The sequence below is a fragment of the Pelodiscus sinensis genome, chromosome 5 (assembly GCF_052426305.1).
Source record: "Pelodiscus sinensis isolate ZL-2025 chromosome 5, ASM5242630v1, whole genome shotgun sequence".
Lineage (NCBI taxonomy): Eukaryota > Metazoa > Chordata > Testudines > Trionychidae > Pelodiscus > Pelodiscus sinensis.
In genome coordinates, this window is record NC_143056.1 from 126,439,383 (window position 1) to 126,457,746 (window position 18,364).

General features: G+C 57.4%; 1 protein-coding gene across 4 annotated transcripts in view; it reads right to left on the bottom strand.

Moving 5' to 3' along the window:
• Positions 1 to 18,364, bottom strand: part of SYT7 (synaptotagmin 7) — a 164,906-nt gene that overhangs the window by 64,471 nt on the left and 82,071 nt on the right. For 2 of the 4 annotated variants that reach the window (XM_075928449.2, XM_075928453.2), the window contains exons 3-5: positions 8,529 to 8,608; positions 3,177 to 3,308; positions 1,870 to 2,085 (exon numbers count right to left, since the gene is read on the bottom strand). In XM_075928449.2, coding sequence (XP_075784564.1) covers positions 1,870 to 2,085; positions 3,177 to 3,308; positions 8,529 to 8,608 — 428 coding nt within the window. The remainder of the gene's footprint in view (positions 1 to 1,869; positions 2,086 to 3,176; positions 3,309 to 8,528; positions 8,609 to 18,364) is intronic. The other 2 variants (XM_075928452.2, XM_075928454.2) reach the window with 1 other exon arrangement.

Consider the following 18,364-nt stretch of genomic DNA (forward strand, 5'->3'; position numbering starts at 1 on the left):
TCAATAAAGATATGACAATTAACAGTGGCCAAGACTCTGGTCCAAAACCTTTAAGCCAAACTGAGTTACAAGTGTCCTAAAGAAACGTTGTTTTGTCTAACTGAGAAACCGCATATTTTCCCCCAAATTCCCCTGTGACCTCAGACTAAGGGAACAAAATTACAGGGTCCAAAAGTCCGGACTTCAAGAAGTCACTACTGCTGTGAGCCCCTCTGCGGTCCTGCCCCGAAAGGTAGCAATGGGATGTCCCAAGCTGTTCCACCACACAAACTGCTGACTGGGTAGTGGAGTGTTCTCCCATTGGAGCAGAGTTACCAGAGCCCCGTGGGTTGGGTACTGAGTATGAAAGGCATAGAAAGCCAGCTGAGTAGCCTCCTCCCATGCTCACTCACTCACCCCCTCCCCCGATTCTTGCAGAAACACAGGCCTGACCCCTAACCTGGCTGGTACCTGTAAGTCTCCCCCTGCTTCTGGCATGGAGCCCCGAGACAGCCTCACTTCAGAGAGATTGAACAAGGGGCAGGCAATCTCCATTTCTGGCCCATGGAGCAGGCGGTGGGTATCCCCAGGATTAACTGACTCAAGCGCATCGACAGGGATGCTCAGGAGGGGGGCGGGTCCTACCCCCCCCAACACAGAAGGTGCAGCTCTGCCAGCTGGGGGAACCAGCCAACTAGCATTTGTGACACAGGGATGGGCTCCTGTGTCTGGAGATCAAATGAATTCATCTGCCCCCCACGCTTCCTAAGCTCTCCCCTCTCAGTTGCCATGGACAGCTCCGCCATCATTCCTGTCACCCAGGCCTGCAGCCCACGCCTGGATCCTCACGTCCAGGCAGGGTCTAAACATCTCCCTGCCTACGGTCCAGCCTTCCTGTCCCATCCACAGTGTTAATAGTCTCACCCACACTCACCCCAGCTTGCCCAACCTCCTCCGCTCTGGCCTTGGCAAATGCAGCCCTGCCCCGTCTTCAAAACATGGACGCAAAGATCGTCTTCCAGGCTTGCAGCTTCGACTTTCTCTCCCCTCTTCCCCTGCCAGCGCTCTGCTGGCCCCTCCTCCACCACGTCAAACATAAACGACTTGTCACTTTCCAGGACCTGTGAGGCTCAGCCCCATCCTACCCAACGTCTCTCCAATGCCACCGAGACGTCAGCTCCCCCTCCGCTTTGCCAGTCGTGCCCGCCTCCATCACCCACTGGTTAAACGATTCAACAAGCCCCTTCAGGTGCTCTCCCAGGCAGCTCCCCATGCATGGGAGGAGCTCCCCGTAAGCATCCACAAAGCCACCTTGTGGTCCTCCTTCAAACTCTCCTGGCTAGATCCACCTGTGGTCCAAAGTCTTCTACTTGGGTTGTAAGCTCTTTGGGGCAGAGACCCTCTCTGCTGTTTCTCCAGTGCCTAGCACAATCACAGAGAAAGGGGGCTGGCAGGGCCCTTGAGAAGCCATCTGGTCCACTCCCCTTCGCTGAGCCAGATCCAAGTATACCTCGAACATGGCTGTCAAGGGGTTGTTAAACCTGGTCCCCAATGGTGGGGATTCCACCCAGGGGCTCTGGGTTATGACTGGGCTGCTACTGCCGTGGAGATAGTGACAGTAATACTTAGCCAAGGATCTCATCACACATAGGGGTTAAATCCAAACCAGGTGGTGACGTGTTTCCTGTCACCTCTGCTAATCCAGACTGCCCTGTCTGATCCCACTGGGGTGGGGTAAACCGTTCACATGCTCCCACACTCTCCTGGGCCTCCTGCCTCATCCCCCCAGAATAGGCCCCTCAAACAGTGATATTCGCCCATGCCCGGGCTCGGCTGGACCCCCGGCTGCAGTGCCTCGTGGGGCCGGGCCTGTGAAGTGCTCTCACTCACTTGGATAAGCTGAGCTTCCCTGCGGCTAGATGGCTCTGCACCGTGTGCCATCGGCCTCTCCCCGCCTTCCCATTGCTGGGCTCGCTGTGGGCAGACACGCTGCTCTTCATGCCGTCCTCTCGGAGCTGCTGCTTCTCCCCCAGCCGTCCTTCTCGCTCCCCCGCCAACCCCGAAGCAGAAGAGGCGGCCAACTTAGCGCCCGACAGCAGAGAGCCACTGGGGTGGGCCAGATCCGCCGGGACGGGCGCCAGGGGGGTGGCGGGGAGGAGGCCGCACGTGTGGGGAGAAAGAGAGAGAGAGAGAGAAAGAGAAAGACGGACAGACAAGAGACAGACAGACAGAGAGAGAAAGAGAGACATCAGCACTGCAAAAGAAAGGGCTGAGGGAAAGCCTTCGGCACCAGCGAGAGGAGAGGAAAAAAACAACAGGCGGCCCCGGCTCGGTGGTGAGTGTGTGATGGCAGCAAAGTTACGTTATCCCATAGACAACGCGGGGTTAAACAATGGAGAAAACTGTTAGGAGAGGCACCAGTACAGGCAGAGGGAGAGAAAAGCCATGTTAGTGAGAGCTTACCAGCACCAGAGTCACCACCACACAGTGCAAATGCAGAGTACACGCTGAGGGGGGACTCAAACGCGCAACCCCGTCCTGTGCTGCAGAGAAGGGGGCACGGGGTGAGGGAGGGAGAGCTGAGGGGACCTGGGGCAGCAGGAGGGGGGGCAGCGCTTGCCTCTCTCAGCGAGTCACTCGGGGCAGTGGTTCCCAGCCCATGGGGGCAGCCGTACCAGTCTAGCAGGGCAAGGGCCTGAGTGGAACCAATCAATGCCAAGCTTACCGATTGGCTGGTGTAAGCTTTGGATCGGGCCCGGAGGCCACGGCTGTGCCGTTCGGCGGGCTGCACTCTAACCTGGAGGCTCAGGCCCAGCCCCAAACGGGGGCAGCCAGGAGTGGGGCAACAGGGCCCCTGTGCAGCGGCACCTTGGGAAGGGCCATCAAAGTCCCTGGCAACGCTCCCTGTGGCTCAGATTTGAGCCTAAGGGAGAGAGGGGGTGAGCCCAGGGAACCGGCTTGGTGTACCAGTACTGGCGCCAATGCCAATGGTTGGGAACCACTGAGAGAAGGGGGGAAGGGCAGGAGGGGTTGCTCGTCTCCATGGCCGTCTGCCCATGGGGGTGGAGTGTGTGGGGAGAAGAGGTGGAGCGAAGAGGAAGAGGGTGAAGGGAGGAGCAGGACGAGGAGGGGAGGGCGGGTGGCGGGTTGCGCATATACTCACTACACATGATCAAACCAGGTAACGAAAGACTCACTTGAGGGAAAGTCGTGGATCACCGTATGGGGCGTAAGGTGAAATGTTTAGTATAAACTCCTTGGGAGGGTAGGAGCTCCATTTCTGCTGCACTGTGTTGTCATTGTTATTCCAAAAGTCTCTGTCTAGATCACTACATCGGCCGGAGAAGAGGGGAGAAAAGAAAAGGGAAATACAAGAGAGAGAATCTGAATTCCTGCAAGGGGAGGAAGGAGAAAAAAAAAAAAACCAAAATCAACCTCCGCACCTCCCCCATGCCCTCAAAACCAGAAAGAAGCCAGGTTAGAAGGAAGAGCAGCGCCATCTCCTCCTGTGGAAGAAAAGCCACAGCGGTAGCCTGCCACACACATACACACCCACACACAGACGGAGGGAGGGTGGACTGGGGACAGAGAGAGGAAGAGCTGCAGAAAGACGAGAGCAGGTGCCTCCAGAAGCTGGTAGGAGAGAGAAAGAGAGAGAGAGAGAGAGAGAGATGGGTGCAGGTTAAAGGAGAGTCTGCTGGATAAGGCGACCTGGTATGTATCATCAGGCACCTCCCGAGCACCCTGGCTCCAGGAATTCAGAAATCAGGAGGCAGGCCCCCAACTCATGAGACTGGCCTAAAATTGAGGTGATTGGGGAGTGTTAAGGGAGGGGAGAGGAGTCATGCTCTCAAGCTTTCGTGGCACCCAGAAGGGCTGGGTACGTGTGATCACAGAAGCAGAGACTCTCACCGACTCCGGAGGCCAAGAGCTTAGGGGTCATCAGGAAAACAGCATAGCAGCCCGAGACTCATGATACAACCCTGAGAGCTGGCAACAGGGCAGCACAAAACGTGGCCCTCTCCGCCAGCGGTGAGACCACGGCAGAAACCACGACAGTCTTGGGGCATAACTGGAGTGCTTCCGAGACACGGGCTGCGGGGAATGCCCCCTTCAGATGCAGGGGCAATGAGCCAGCAGGACTCCACACCCTGCTCCCCAAGCGCGGGAGAATGCGGGATGCAGGAGACAGAAAGATTTTAAGAACACTGGATCACACTAGGAGTCAAGCGAGGGTGGTTGTCCACCAGGATCTCCTAAGCTAGATGCTGTGGGACGCTGGGCCAGGACTATATTCAGACTGGCTCAGCTACTTTGGGATGGGCTAGAAGGAGCCGAGAGCAGAAGGACCCGGAGAGCAACTTGAGAGATACATGGAACTAAGATCTGTCACCAGCCACTAAAAACCAGAGGGGGATGGCAGATGAATCCAGCAGAGGGCTCTTATTCCCTGTCTGTCTTCCACCATTCATCTAATACAGCAGAGGTGAAGAACCAAAGCTAACACCCTGGTCCAGATGTGGGGCCCTTCCCTGATCCAGAGCTGCTGGCACCTGCTCCAGATGTGTAAAACCCCGCCCTGAAGGATCCAGAGTACTGGCACCCTGCTCCAGATGTGAGACTCTCCTCTCCTAGAGATCTTGAGCTGGTAAGTAGCCCCCTCACACTGATCAAATGACCCCATCCGGCAGGACAAGGTCAGTCCCTGCAGTGGGAGCCAAGGAGCGTGCTCCAGCCCCGGGCATGGCGTGCAAGGCGACTGCTTGTCTGTACATCTCCTCAGATGCTAAACAGCTCACCTCAGGCCCGGGAGAGATGAGATACAAGCCATATCTAACCATCACCTCCTGACATCAGCAAGCCGCCAATGGCTTCCCGGTGCCCGACCTGGAGGACATGGGATCCGACAAGCAGCACTTTTGAAGTCAAGTGGTACTGCGGCAAATTCATCAGCGACTTCAAAGGCCCCTGGCAAGCTGCGTGCCTGCACTCAGCCCTGGCTCCCCTCATTAATTCCGCCGATCCTCCTGCCGTCCTGGCATGAAACGGCCTCTCCACACAGAGCGAGATGAAAGGCCGAGGAGAGGGGCCCACGTGTGCCCCGGAGGCCGCTGCCTTTCACCTCTGAGCACAAGGCTCACTCACAACCCGATGGAGTGAGGGAGAGGGGGAGCGAGAAAGGGAAGGGGAAGGAAGGGTGTGGGGGGAGAGAGAGAGAAGGGAGGGTGGAGGGAAGAGGGAGAGACAAAGGCTCTCTCTGATTTGCAGCTCGCTCCCTCAGCGTGGGCCAGCTGGTTGGGCATGGGCGGCTGGGCCGTCTGGAGAATCTCTCGTCACCGATGCTGGGAGCTTTGTGGGACGTGGCAGCTTCTGGGTCCCGAGGAGAGAGGCGGAGCGTCTCATGCCCTTTGGGAGTGGGCAGAGCCCCCCAGAGAGAGAGGGCGGAGTGTGTGGGGAGCGGGTAGGGCCAGTGTCTGCTGGAGGATGGTGCGTCTCAGGCTAGCTCTTTGTCCCCCGAGCGCCTCCTCTCCTCAGAAGGCAGCCCTCCCACCCCCCAAGACTCACCGCGGACTTCGTCTCTCAACACTCCACTCCTCAGCAGGGTCAGTGATCTCAGCCGAGACCGGCGTGCACAACGAGGCTGCCACGTGGGCACGGTGCGAAGGGGGCACGTTGCCGGCTCACATGAGGACAGGCGCTGTCACCCGTGGGCCTATGCTAGGGAAGGCCCCATGCACCCAGGGAACCCTGTGCACACACATTTGATCCACCAGCTAGAGCACCACTGGCCGGCCCAGGGAGGGGCTGGCTAGTCACAGCGGGTGGGGAGACAGCCTGGTACGATGTAAGCTCTGCAAGGCACCATTGGCTTGGTGGGAAGAGGAGGCAGCCCCAGCAGCCGCGGCTGCTCCTCGGGAAGGCGGTGGAAGGCAACAGAGGCTCCTGCTGGAGGAGCAATAGACGTGACAAGGCCTTTGCCAGGATGAAGTGCGCCAGTCCTCCAGCCAGCCCTCCTCCCAGGACTTCCCCTCCCCGGCGAGCTGCCTCCACCCAGCCATGCCAAGGGGATGCCAGATTTCCAGGGCACGGAGGTGGGAGGGGGAAGGGACAGGCAGAGGGCTGAGCAATATCGCTGCCCTGGCATGGTGGGTAGGAGCAACCGGGGACCCAGCCATAGTGACAGGGCCCCGGTTCCCGGAGGGCCCGTCTTACTGCCCCGGTGGGCACTGCCCCACTGCATGACGTCCCAGCGTGCCGGGCCCATCGCACCCCTTTCTGCACCCATGTGCACATGGCCTAGGAGCACTCCTGGCCACGCAGCCCAGTCACACGACAGCCCTCGGCCGCATGGCCCTGGCAGAGCGGCAACAGGCACAGCCCCACCAGGAGGAGGGCACCTCTGCCTTCTGATGCCGCCTTGGCCTCTGAACAAAGGGAAGCCAGTGAAAGAGGTCCTGGCTGTGGCCCATATTCCCTCCCTCCCCCACCTCCCGAGTGCACCATGGGATTACTACCCCCCTCGGGGTGGGGGTGGGGAGAGACCTCATGGAAACTGCCACGTGATCAGCAAGGCCCCCTCTTGATGTGAGACAAAGAGAACCTGAGATGTCGGGGGGACCTGAGCTGTCTTTCCTCCCTCTGTGAGGCAGAGGGGACCCTGGGGCACCTCCCCCTCCTCCTGTGAGGCAGAGGGGACCCTGGGGCACCTCCCCCTCCTCCTGTGAGGCAGAGGGGACCCTGAGACATCACCTCCTATCTCTGTGGGGTAAAGGGGACCCTGAGACACCCCCTCTCCCTCTGTGGGGCAGAGGGGACCCTGAGACATCTCCCTTTCTCTCTATGGGGCAAAGGGGAGCCTGAGACACCCCCTCTCCTTCTGGGGGGCAGAGGGGACTTCTGGGTGCTGGGATATGAACAGAGAAGGATAAGTCCCATTGTGGGTGGTCCAAGCCAAGCAGGGTTCTGCAGAAGGAGGTGCCCGGCAGGGCCGGGGTGGTGGGCTGGAGTGAGCATGGCAGCCCAGATTCAATTGGTTTCCCTGGGACCTGTAAATGGGAAGAGCAGCCAGGATCCCTGTCCCATGTGTTCTGGCCGCTCACTGGAGAGCATGGAAGGAGAACCAGGGGAACTACCTGCTGCAGGACCTGGGTCTTTGATAGCATCGCCCGGCTGGCGATGACCTGCCCAGAGCAGCCCCTGTGGTCATGAGCCAGCGTGACGGCCACAGCCTTGCCACGCCATCACCATGGCAACAAGCCTGGCAAGAGGGAACCGATGCCCTGACTTGGCCTGCCCTGAGGAGGCAGAGCTCTGAGCGCTCACAAGCCAGGGGACAGTTGCCTGGGAGGGGGCTGCCTGCAGCCCAGGGAGAGGAGGGAGACCGGATGCCAGGGTCTGGCTTTAGCAGGCAAGCAGGGGCCGCTCTGGAGTGTGTAGCCTGGGGTGTGCGTCAGAGGCAGGGGAGAGCAGTTGGTAGGTCGCAGGGGGGAGCACCCAAGGCAGCGGGGCATTCGAGGACAGGCCTCGGATCCGTGTGGAGGACTGTGTGTCAAGGTGGTGTCTGGGCTAGGGAGGCAGCAAGGGGCTGTTCGGGGGTCAGGCAGTTGTGTGCCTTGGGGAGGTGTGTGCGCTGAGGGTGATGTGTACGCACAAGGAGATGGGTGAAAGAGTTTGGGGGTGCAGTGATGGGCTGGCGTGTTTGGGGCATGGGGGTGTGTTGAGGTGGGGCTGTACGAAGTATTTTGGAGTGCAAAGGTGTGTGTAGTCTCTGAGCATGGGGGTACTTCAGGGTGCAGGAGAGTGGGGAGAGGTGGGATGGGATAGTCTGGGGGCACAGGCATGTGGGGAATGGTTTGGGGAGCTTTGGAGTGCAGAGGCAGGGAGATGTTTGAAGGTATCACGGGTGGGGAGATGTGCAGGTCCGTAGATGTGTGTGGAGACTCTGAGTGTGTCAGGGGATGTGCAGAAGGGGGTGGGGTTAAGGCTATGTGGGAGTGGGGTGTTGGATTGCCATGGCTGTATGGGAGCGGGGTGTACAGGGCACGGTGTGTGGGGATGGGTGGGTGTTGGAATGTGATGGTTGTATGGGGATAGGCTGTTGCAGGGATGTGGATTCTGTGTGGGGGAGGGATGTGTGGGAATGTGTGGGGATGCAGAGGCTGAAAGGGGGTGAGGAACGGATGGGGCACAGTGCGTGAGGCTGTGTGGGAGTTGCGGGGCTGTGGCGGCAGGGAGTGGGGGAGCACAATGTGTGGGGCTGTGTGGGTAAAGGGGACCCTGAGACACCTCCCTCTCCCTCTGTGGGGCAGAGGGAACTTCTGAGTGCTGAGATGTGAATAGAAAAGGCAAAATCCCAGGGGTGTGGAGGTGGGGCATGGTGTGTGGGCCTGTGTGGCAGTTGCAGGGTATGGGGGCAGGGTGTGTGGGGACATGTGGATATTTGGGGATCAGGAATTCCCAGCTCCTGGGAAGCTGCTTGGAGCAGACCCGGCGCCCCAGGGCAGCACCTGAGGCTTCCATCCCTTCCCGCGCTGTCCTGTGGCACCTACTTGATGGTTTTCTTCTCGCTGCGCCCTCGGCTGGAATCCGGGGTCCCCACTGTCTCCAGGGAGTTTTTATAACGTTTGCCCTGTGGGAAAAGAAGGGGGATACGTCAGGAGAGGGGAGGGGCAGGCTCTCCCAGAGGCAGGTGTCACTGCAGAAGACACTCTGGGCTGTCTGCTGGCTTCTCTATGGTGGCACTTCTCACCCCTGCCCAGGATTACACATACAGCCCGGCAGGGTGAGGGTCCGAAATCCGGCCTACGGTGGTCACCCAGGCTGCAGCCCTGATCTTTTCTGGGGGCCCCTCACTCCTGCTGCCATGTGTAGCGTGAGGCGCAAAGAGTTTTCAGTCTGTACTTCTGGACACAGGCTCATTCGTGCTGAAACGTGTCAATCCTCTGGGATTTGTTAATGTTTTGGAGGCCTGTTTGCCCAGTGTGACCCCATGTACCAGAACTAATCAGAGTTTACATTCACTGTAGATCAGTTTTCTCCCTATTCGTCTGGCTCTGACTGTGAGCACAATATAAAAACTTCCTTAGCTAATAGGATGGTAGCCAAGCAAATTTCCCAAAGTCCTGCTAGGAATCTGTGGCAGAGCTAAGAACTGAACCTAGGTCCCCAGCATCCTAGTCTTAGGCCTTGTCTACACTGGCACTTTTTTTCACCAAAATCTGCCTTTTGGCAACAAAACAGTGAGGCTGTGTCTACACTGGGCCACTTATTCCGGAAAAGCAGCCGCTTTTCTGGAATAAGCTGCGAACTGTCTACACTGGCCCCTTGAATTTCCGGAAAAGCAGTGACGATTTACTGTAAGAAATCAGCTGCTTTTCCGGAAAAACTATGCTGCTCCCACTCGAGCAAAAGTCCTTTCTCCGGAAAACTGTTCCGGAAAAGGGCCAGTGTAGACAGCACAGTAGTCTTTTCCGCAAAAAAGCCCCGATCGCGAAAATGACAATCGGGGCTTTTTTCTGGAAAAACGCATCTACATTGGCCATGGACGCTTTTCCGGAAAAAGGGCTTTTCCGGAAAAGCATCCTGCCAATGTAGACGCTCTTTTTCCGGAAATACTTATAACGGAAAACTGTTCTGTTTTAAGCCTTTCCGGGAAAAGGTGCCAGTGTAGACACAGCCAGCGAGTGTTTATGCTACAATGCGACTTTTGTTGGGAAAAACACTCAGTTTTGATGACAAAAAATATCTACCCCTGCGAGAGACTTTTGTCTTTTCCCCTCCCTTTAATGTGGACAAAGACCCAGAGTGGACTCTGCTGTTTGCTTTGTCAAGAGAACTGGCTTCTGCCAGGATAGCACAGTGCCTGCCCTGATGTCTCTGCTCAGTGTTTTGTGATCTCTGCTGCCCTGCAGGCAGGCGCCTCCCTCCCCTGTCAAAGCTCCGAGAAGTATCTGACAGCTGAGTGAACTGCTCCATTTGGGGAGCAAACAAAAAACAAATTATTGGAGTGCTTCTGTTCTGCCCTGCTAGGAACACAGCGGCAGGCAGAGTGCTGCTGCTGGTGAAGGATTGGAGAGACTGCTGTGCTGCTTTGACTTTCCTCAGCACAGAGAGCTCATAGAACCACAAGGGAATCCCAAGAAGGAATCTCAAGAAGTGCAGGGATCGGCTCTGCCTTCCCACAACACTGCACTGTGGGATGCTTACCCACATTGCTTTGCTCTGTCGGTCCACAGGGGAACTAGCAATGTTGACAATGGGAGGCAGACAAATTGGTTTGACCAGTTTTCACTTTTGGCAACTTTTGCACGTTGGTAGCACTTTTGTCGCCAACCCTTCCCAGTGTAGACACAGCCTATAACACAAGGCAAGCCTCTCCCCCTGTGAGCAGCTCCTATTCAAAAACACTCATCTAATTAGGGAAAAGAAACAAGGCCATGTGCCTTAAGTGTCCATCCTTTCCCACCCCAAATAATGTCTAATTAATGAGTCTAGTTAATTCTTGAGCCAACAGGTTGCCCCTGAAGTTTTCCCTGGCGCCATCTCTCTCACCCAGTGTCTGCAGGATGAGGGGAGTGTGCAGTTGAAACGGATACAGGATTTGGCCACGATTAAGTCCCATATCCCAGATTGTCAGGCATGTTCCAACCTAGTTTTTGCTTATTCGTGGCTTCCAGGGTGCTATTCACCGAAGTGGCCCACCTGGTTTTGCGCGGGAAATGCCTGAAATTGCTCAGATGCTCAACATTTCTGGCGTGTTTCCCTCGACCGCTGAAACGGGCAGAGAGCGTCATGGGAAAGGCGTGTCCCAGAATGCTCCTCGCTTGGCCATCACAATGGTCCTCTTCCAAGGAGTCAGTCTGGGGACCTGGGTCCCCCCTGCTCCGTCTGCTTAAAGGATGCAAGTCCGAGTCAGTCTCCAAGCACTGCCTTTCGGCCCGCTGCCCCACTGCCACCGCAGCAGGGGAGGAACAGGCAATTTTAAGATTAATTGAACTTTAATTAATTAAGTTCGCGGGAACAAAAAAAAAATTGCCCATGTCACAAGATAATGAAGTGTGCATTTGTTCCTAATTGGGGCTTGATAATAAGGCCACTTGGTAGTGATTTCTGATGGCAGGTTCAATGTGGTGCGCGATTCCAGGGCAGACAAGAGCACAATTAATGCTGATTAGCAAACAATTAGTGGAGGATGCTGTCCCGCACAGGTGCAGGGAAAGGCTCCCCCCCCTTTCACAGCTCTGGGGGGAATCTGCCTCAGCCAACTGAGATGCCACTAGAGCATTGTTAAGTGTCAGCTGCATGAAACGTGCCAAGGTGAGGAGATAAGAGAGAGCAGCGAACACTCTGCTTCCAAAAGGTGCTCTGGATGGGGAGGTGGAGTGGAAAGGATGGGAGAAAACAGGACAGCAGCAGGGTAGCAGAATGAGGGGAGGAAGGGAGCTGGCTCCGGGGACCCAGACAGAGCAGGATAAAGAAAGGGCATGTGAGGGGCAGGAGAGAATTTGGATCTAGGTCAAGGTGGGGATGGAAAGCAGACGGGAATCTGGACCTGGATCTGGGTGGGATGAGAGAGTGGCCCAGCAGCAGATGTGCGTATGAGGGAATCTGGGTTTGGATTAGGTGGGGACAAGAGAGCAGGATAAAGTTGGTGTGTTTGTAGGGGGCGGCCAGCAATCTGGCTATGGAAAGGATCGAGGGGATGACAGAGAACTGGAGAATGACCAGTCTGATCAGGGTAGGGGCGGGATTCAGAGGAAAGGGAGGGGCAGGCTAGCGATGTGAAATAAGGACTCAGACTGACGGCTTCCCCTCTCCTTCCCCCGTGGGCCTTCACTCCATGCTTGCAGGGCGGCTGCACACCAGCATTGCTCCCTGACGCCACAGCTGGGGTTAGCGGTGAGGGGAGGGGTGCTTTGCCCACAAGTTAAGAAAACAATCAGTCTGCTAATCAGCACGGGACAGGCTGCCCACCGGGGAAGGATCTCATTTATGGAGACCACGCTGTGCAGCGACTCCGGAGCGAGATTGTGGTTTGTTTTTTTACATCCTGCCTACGCTGTCCTGGATCTCTCTCGGTGCCCTTCAGAAACGCCACCGTTCTGCCTCCACGTCCTCCTGCGCGGCCTCCGGGCAGGGAGAAACTTCTGGAGGTCACGCAGATGGACCCAAGGGGTGCCAGTGGAGATGTGTTTCTCCTGACCGGCCTGGACGCGGCTCGGCCTAGAAACTCCAAGCGCCCTGCACAGGAGCACGTGTCCGGGAATGTTCCCTAGAAGACCCAGTCGTTCACTTCAGAGCCAGTCACCACGAACGCCTGAACTTTGGAGAACTCTGCCAGGACCCAGCCGAGCTGGTAATTTTTGCCAGCGTCAGGCTGAAATCAGCATCTCCAGCGGATGCTGGCAGAGTGCAAGGTCCAGCAGGGGAGCTCCTGACTTTGCCAGCAGCACATCTCAGAGGCTTTGTCACCTTCGTTAGCCAAACAGCTTGGGCTGAAGCTACATCCAAGCCTGCCACGTTCCTTCAGCACTTCAGCAAGGCTGCAAGCACTCCTGGTGTCGCTCGTGAGAGCTCCTAGCTCAACTCGCCCACAGGTCCGGGTTAGAGGCAGGGACAGACGTAGGAGGAGCGGTCCGCAGTACATGGAGACTGTCCTAGGAACCAATCCTGTTCCAGGTGCCCGTAAGCTCTGTCGTTCAATCACGCGGGTGCCAGAAGGGCACAGTGTCCGCAGGCTCCATTAGCTGAACTGCTCGGCTGTGAAGGGGGTAGGAGACCTGCCAGCCTGGCCTTCGGTGAACTCCATTTGTCAAAATGTTCCCACCCCAGGAGGTGGCTCGCTCAGCCAGCGCAGCAGGGCATGCTGGTGAGACTGCGCCAGCCTCACGCCCCAGCTAGGGATGTAGCAGCACTGGGGGCTAGATTCCGGGCTGTGCCCATGGGAGGGTGCAAAGGGGAACACAAATTCCTCCACGGCCCTCGCTCTGCCAGCAGCCAGCCAAGAGCCTAAAGCCCACCCCAGCAGGCTTACAAGTGGGGACTTCAAGAGGCGACTGGCTGTTGGGCCAGTCCCCCTGAGTTAGAGGAAAGCGACCTGGGGTGAATGGCACAGGGGGGAACTGGCCACAAAGGGATGGGTCTTTGGGGGAGGTCGAAGAAAATGAAACTCGCAGTGCAATGTCCACTCGGTCCAATGGGAGCTGGACTTGCTTCCAGCTGTATCCAGCCGACCTGCCAATCTCGGGCAGACGGGCGCTGAGATACATGGCACGGCTCTGGACGGGCGGGCCGAGGGGAGCTCTGCTATCTGACATGCCGGGACAGCCACTGCGGGTCAGCTTCCCTTTCCCCTTTATCCCACTTTGTCCTGCACGCGCCCCTCCCCCGGCTCTAGGGGGACTGGGACAATGTGCATCGTGAGGCACTGACAGCCACTGAACCAATGGAAACCACTTCAGACTAGGGAGTGCGGCAGCAGCCCCTGCACCTGCTCTGCCCTTTGCCCAGGTGAGACACTGTTCCCCAGGCAGCCACGTGCTGAGGGAAGCTGCGAGGTAGGGAGAGGGGAAGCAGCAGCAGCTTCTCCCTGGCAGGAGCTGGGCTCCCCAGTCACCTAACTGGCTCTTTGGGTAACTAGCTAAGCAGACCTGCTCCTTGGGTAGGGCCACACCCTCACCTGGTGCTCGAGATCCCACGACTGCCAGGCCCCCTCTGGGGCTCTGGCCCGTTGGGCTGTGGAGGGGCAGTGCCCGGCTGGTCAGCCCCTGGCTCCCTCGGCCAAAGGGGTGACTGCTCCGTCTGCCGAGGTCTGAGGGCGGAGATGCTTCTGCGACTGCCGATTCCTGCCACCGCTCCCTGGCATCGCCTCGGAGCTCGCCAACGTCACAGGGCAAGGTGGGAATTTGATTTCCCAGACTCAGTCAGTAGGATAAAGGGGCTCCCCACGCCCCCTTCCTCCCAACCCTCTCCTGGCCCCTGCCACCCAGTCCAGTCCTGTCCACGCCCAGGGCCTCATCAGAGAGGGAGGGAAACAACACCCCGTGTCTTGCCCCTGGGCGGGGTGGGAGGGCTGTGATCCCACGACCATCCCTCGGTTGTGTTCGCCAGGCGTTCTCACGGTAGCCCCACTGCAGGGTATCACCAGGCCAGCATGACTCGCTGCAGGCCGAATCAGCCACAGAGAGCAAAGGGAGACCCAGCACAAGTCACTGGAGGACACAGCGACACTGTAGCCCTGACCGTGGTGGGGAGCCCTTTGGCACTGCAAGTCCAGCCCCTCCCAACAGGGGGCACTGCAGAGAAGGGGCTGTTGGATGTGGAAGGAGCCTCCGGCTACTGCCGTGCCAGCTGCTCCCAGCTGAGGGCGGCTGCAGGAAACAGAACAGGAGCGATACCAGAGGTTCCTGGCCTGCAGTCTGGGCAGCCTTTGGCATGGGCCATCGGGTAGTGCTGCTGCCTCCTTGTCCCCCGTATTGAATGACATTCAATGAAGCTAGAAGCACATACGCTCCTGCTCCATGGCGGGGAGGCTGGCGTGGCCACAGGGCCACAGTGCGGGGGTGACGTCCCTGAGACCATCTCCGGATGAAACCTGGGCTGTGCCGGGGACCAGGGGGTCCATCCCCTAGCTTTGATGCTACAGGCAGAGCAGGCAACCAGCCAGCCCACAGCCGGGCAGCCCTCACAAGGCCTCTGGAGCAGCCTCCCTGACAAGCCGGCGGTACAGGCGTGAGCGAGCCGGCTGCTGGCTGTGGACCAGCTGGGCTTGTTTCAGCTGCGTTGGGGTGGGGGGGGACGGGAGGTGAGAGGGTTTCACCTTCTTGCTTTTGCTTCTAAATGTAGCCGGCCGGAAGAGCAGGCTGGTTCGTTAGCATTCTGGGCTGCCTGCGCTCCCCGGCGCGTGCAGACGGACAGACTGCGGCGGCTGCGACCTTCCCTCCCTCATCAGCCGCGGCTCCCGACAGGTGGCACATGCCAGCAGCCGCTGCATTAACTCTCATTAGCCCCGGAGAAGCTAGAGGACCTGCCAGGCTCTTTCTCCTTAGCCACGCAGAGGAGGCGAGGCAGGGGAGGAGAGCATGTGATCAGGGGTGGCTGCTGCTACAACACAGAGATGCTGAGCCGACACAGCTCCTCCTGTGTCTCACTGGGTTGGTGGGAAGGGTGGTGCTGTCTTGCTTGCTGCCGGCTAGGCAATGCTCTCTCAGTGTAGGGGGGCGGGTGGGTAAGGGAGGCCAGGTAGGGAAGACCATGGTTGGCTGGTGGATGGCGGGGTGGGGTGGGGGGGACTTTGATTCAGGTGACATAGGAAGATAGGGAGACTTTCCTCACTACGGCACGGATCTTCAGCTGGCTGAGCGGACCAGCTAGGAGCTGTGATTCAGCGACCTTGGGAGAGGATTCCTCCCTCTGTCCTCAGTGCCCAGTCCAGCCACCCTGGCTTGGCCCTGGCTTGACACAAATCTGACCCTGAAGTGCTTTCTTGGACAGAACTCTCCCACCTTCCAGGGCACCAACCCTGGTACTGGGAACAGGATGCGTCTGAGGGAGGCAGGGTGTGGGTGGGGGGGGAAACAGATGGGTCTTCAGCACAAGGAATCCACCCTTCACCCCAGGCAGCTGGTCACCACAGCTCCCTGGCCCCAGGGAACCAGCCACCTAGCTCCACTCCTCTGCCTGCTACACTCAGGCAGTCTGGAGAGCTGGCCCCAGGCAACAGCCAGGACTGTCCTTCCCCTCCCAGCGAGTCCTTGTTTCTTTCACGTGGCTGGCTGAAGTGTTTTTGAACCTGGCCCCAGGCCCAGTGACGGCTGTATGGGGAGCTCTTCAATTCATCTCACTTCCTCGCAGGCTGCCTGGTTTATTAATTTGGCTGCCGGCCGCAGGGCTTTACTTATTAATGTGGCTGTATCGCTGCTTAACTCTCCTGTTTGTGAATGTAAACATCCTCGGCCCGCCTCGGCGTTCCACACACCAGCCTGCCCCGGCCATAAATCCCAGGAATCAAACAGCCTGGGCAGGACTGGGGGGGTGGGTTCTGCCACCTTCGAAGGAGCGAGCTGGTTAGCAGGCATACGCTAGGGTGGAGCCGCCCTGATACCTGCTGCAGGGCTGGGGAAGGAGAGCTGGCTGTGCGTGTGAAGGTGCAGTAGCCGAGAAGACGACCCCATGCATTTTCCTCGGGAAAGACAGATGCTGTCTCCTTTTAACGCCAGTGCTAAAAAGGTGCCATTGAATGGGTTCTGGTGCCCTGCCTCTCCCTCTCGGGCCCACAGAGGCAGGAAGGGGCGGCGCTGTGATTCCTAGCACTGTGTTGGCTGTTTGGAGAGCGAACAACAACAAAAAAAAGAATCAAAAATAGCCGCCTTCTGAGCACTCGAGCCACGTTCCAATCCCAGCCGGGCAGAGAGGCTCCACGGAGGAAGGAAATCAAACGGAACGTGAATCCTGGACAGGACGGCACTGGGGCAGACGAAGGGCGGAGGCCGCAGGGCACTCTGGGAAATTTGGCCAGGGACCATGTGGCATAGTGGGTAGGAAGGGCAGTGTCTATTCCTTAGTCCACGAGGGGGTAGCGGCGCAGGGCTGTGTAGCCTGCCTCCCTCTGTGCTGCTCATGCCGATGCAGCGCACGAGCAGAGCAGGAGAGGGGCCAGCTCATTACCATGCATCACCAATAGATATATTTATTTTGAAAACTTCCCTTGATGCCGCACAAAACATTGTCACCCAAACATTTAATTATCACGTCTTTGAAGGAGCAAAATAAAAGCTGCAGCCTCCACCGCGGAGCCTCCCTCAGCAAATGCCTCTCACTGGCTGCACCACCGTCACTGTGGGGTGGGAATCTTGGGACGCCGGACCCCAGGCTGCCCACACAGCAAGGGATGACACCTCGACTAACCCTTCTGTGAACCCCAGCGACTGCCCTTCTACCTGTTACTGACACCCCAAGTGGCTCTCCTCCCCACACTACCTTCCCTCTGCCTCTCACTGCATACCCCATTGTGTCTCCACACACATCTCATCCTGCACCCCAAATTAAACTCTTCTCTCATATACCCCCATTCCTCCTCATGCTGTGCCCTCAGTATTCCCCCTCTTATTCAAATTGGGTGCAGTTTTGTTTACACAGAAGAGGAAGCATTTTATCCCCCACGCTCACACCCCAATTTGTTTCTGCTCCCTGACTCTCTCTGAATGCAATTAGATTTATTTGGCTGTGGTTGATTCCTATAACAAGCAACTTTCTTTCTGCAGGGGGAAAGAAAGCAAGCGCTGCTGTTAGGAAAGTTACATTTTATCACTCTGCTATTTCATTAACAATCTGAATGAATTAATAAGTAAAGGACCTTGCTGATACTCCAAATTAATGAAACAGCAGCTACCCCAATCAGAGGTGAATGGAAGAGCTGCTACTTCTCAGAAGGCAAGTGCGTTCTTAGAAATGGGAACTGCGAGGCGGAAAATCAAGCCTTGATGGTTTCCAGTTTCAAGAGGCATAAAGAGCAGCATCAGTGCGTGTCCAAATGAAACATCTTATTCCCGGAGATTAGGCTTTGTAAGTGCAGAATTCTGTCAGAATAAAGTGGTCTTTTAAAGTAACATTAGGGGAAATTTGAATTAAAAAAAAACCTCTACAACTCAGGAATGGATGGTTAAATTTCTGACAATCCCCTTAACTCTGCCCCAGGATCCCTGGCCATCCTCCACCAAGGTCACAGTGGCTCTCAGCAGCTGTCACATGGGACTAAAGATAGTCCCATAGGTAAGAATTATCCAAATAGCACCTTCCAACCTCGCTTCCTGCTCTGTACAGGGAAAGAGAGCTCTGCAAGGTATTAGGTGAGAGCTAGAGTGAACTGAGGGCAGCGTTTTAATATTCTTCAGATACAAGACCTAGCCAGTAAGAGTCCTCGCTCCATCAGCAGGCAGCACACAGCTGATGGTGACATGTGCCAGACATTGCAAGACTCAGGAGGTGGCTGGGTGTGATCGCCCCCCTCCTTGGGTATGGATGTGAGGGACTGTGCAGCGGAAGGCACGTGCTGACTGAGGTGTGAGGAGGCTGCAAAGCCAGGAGCACCTGTCTCCTCCATAGGGAGCGGGGAACAAATACAGGCAACCTAGGGATCTGCAGCCAGCATGGGGGGTAGGTAGACCTGGGGTGCAAAGGGCAGCTGGAGACTCTGACCCCTCCAGGAACGTGGGGAAACCGCACTGGTCTCTCCAGCCAGGCTGGGGTGAGGGAAGGTATAGTCTCTGGGCTGCACGGTGACCAAAGCCTGTTCACACTGCAGGTATACGGCAGGCCTCGCCCAGGGGAGACTGGGCTGGGTTCTGCTGAGGCCTGGCCAGTATCTTCTCTTGGTCACCTATGTGCC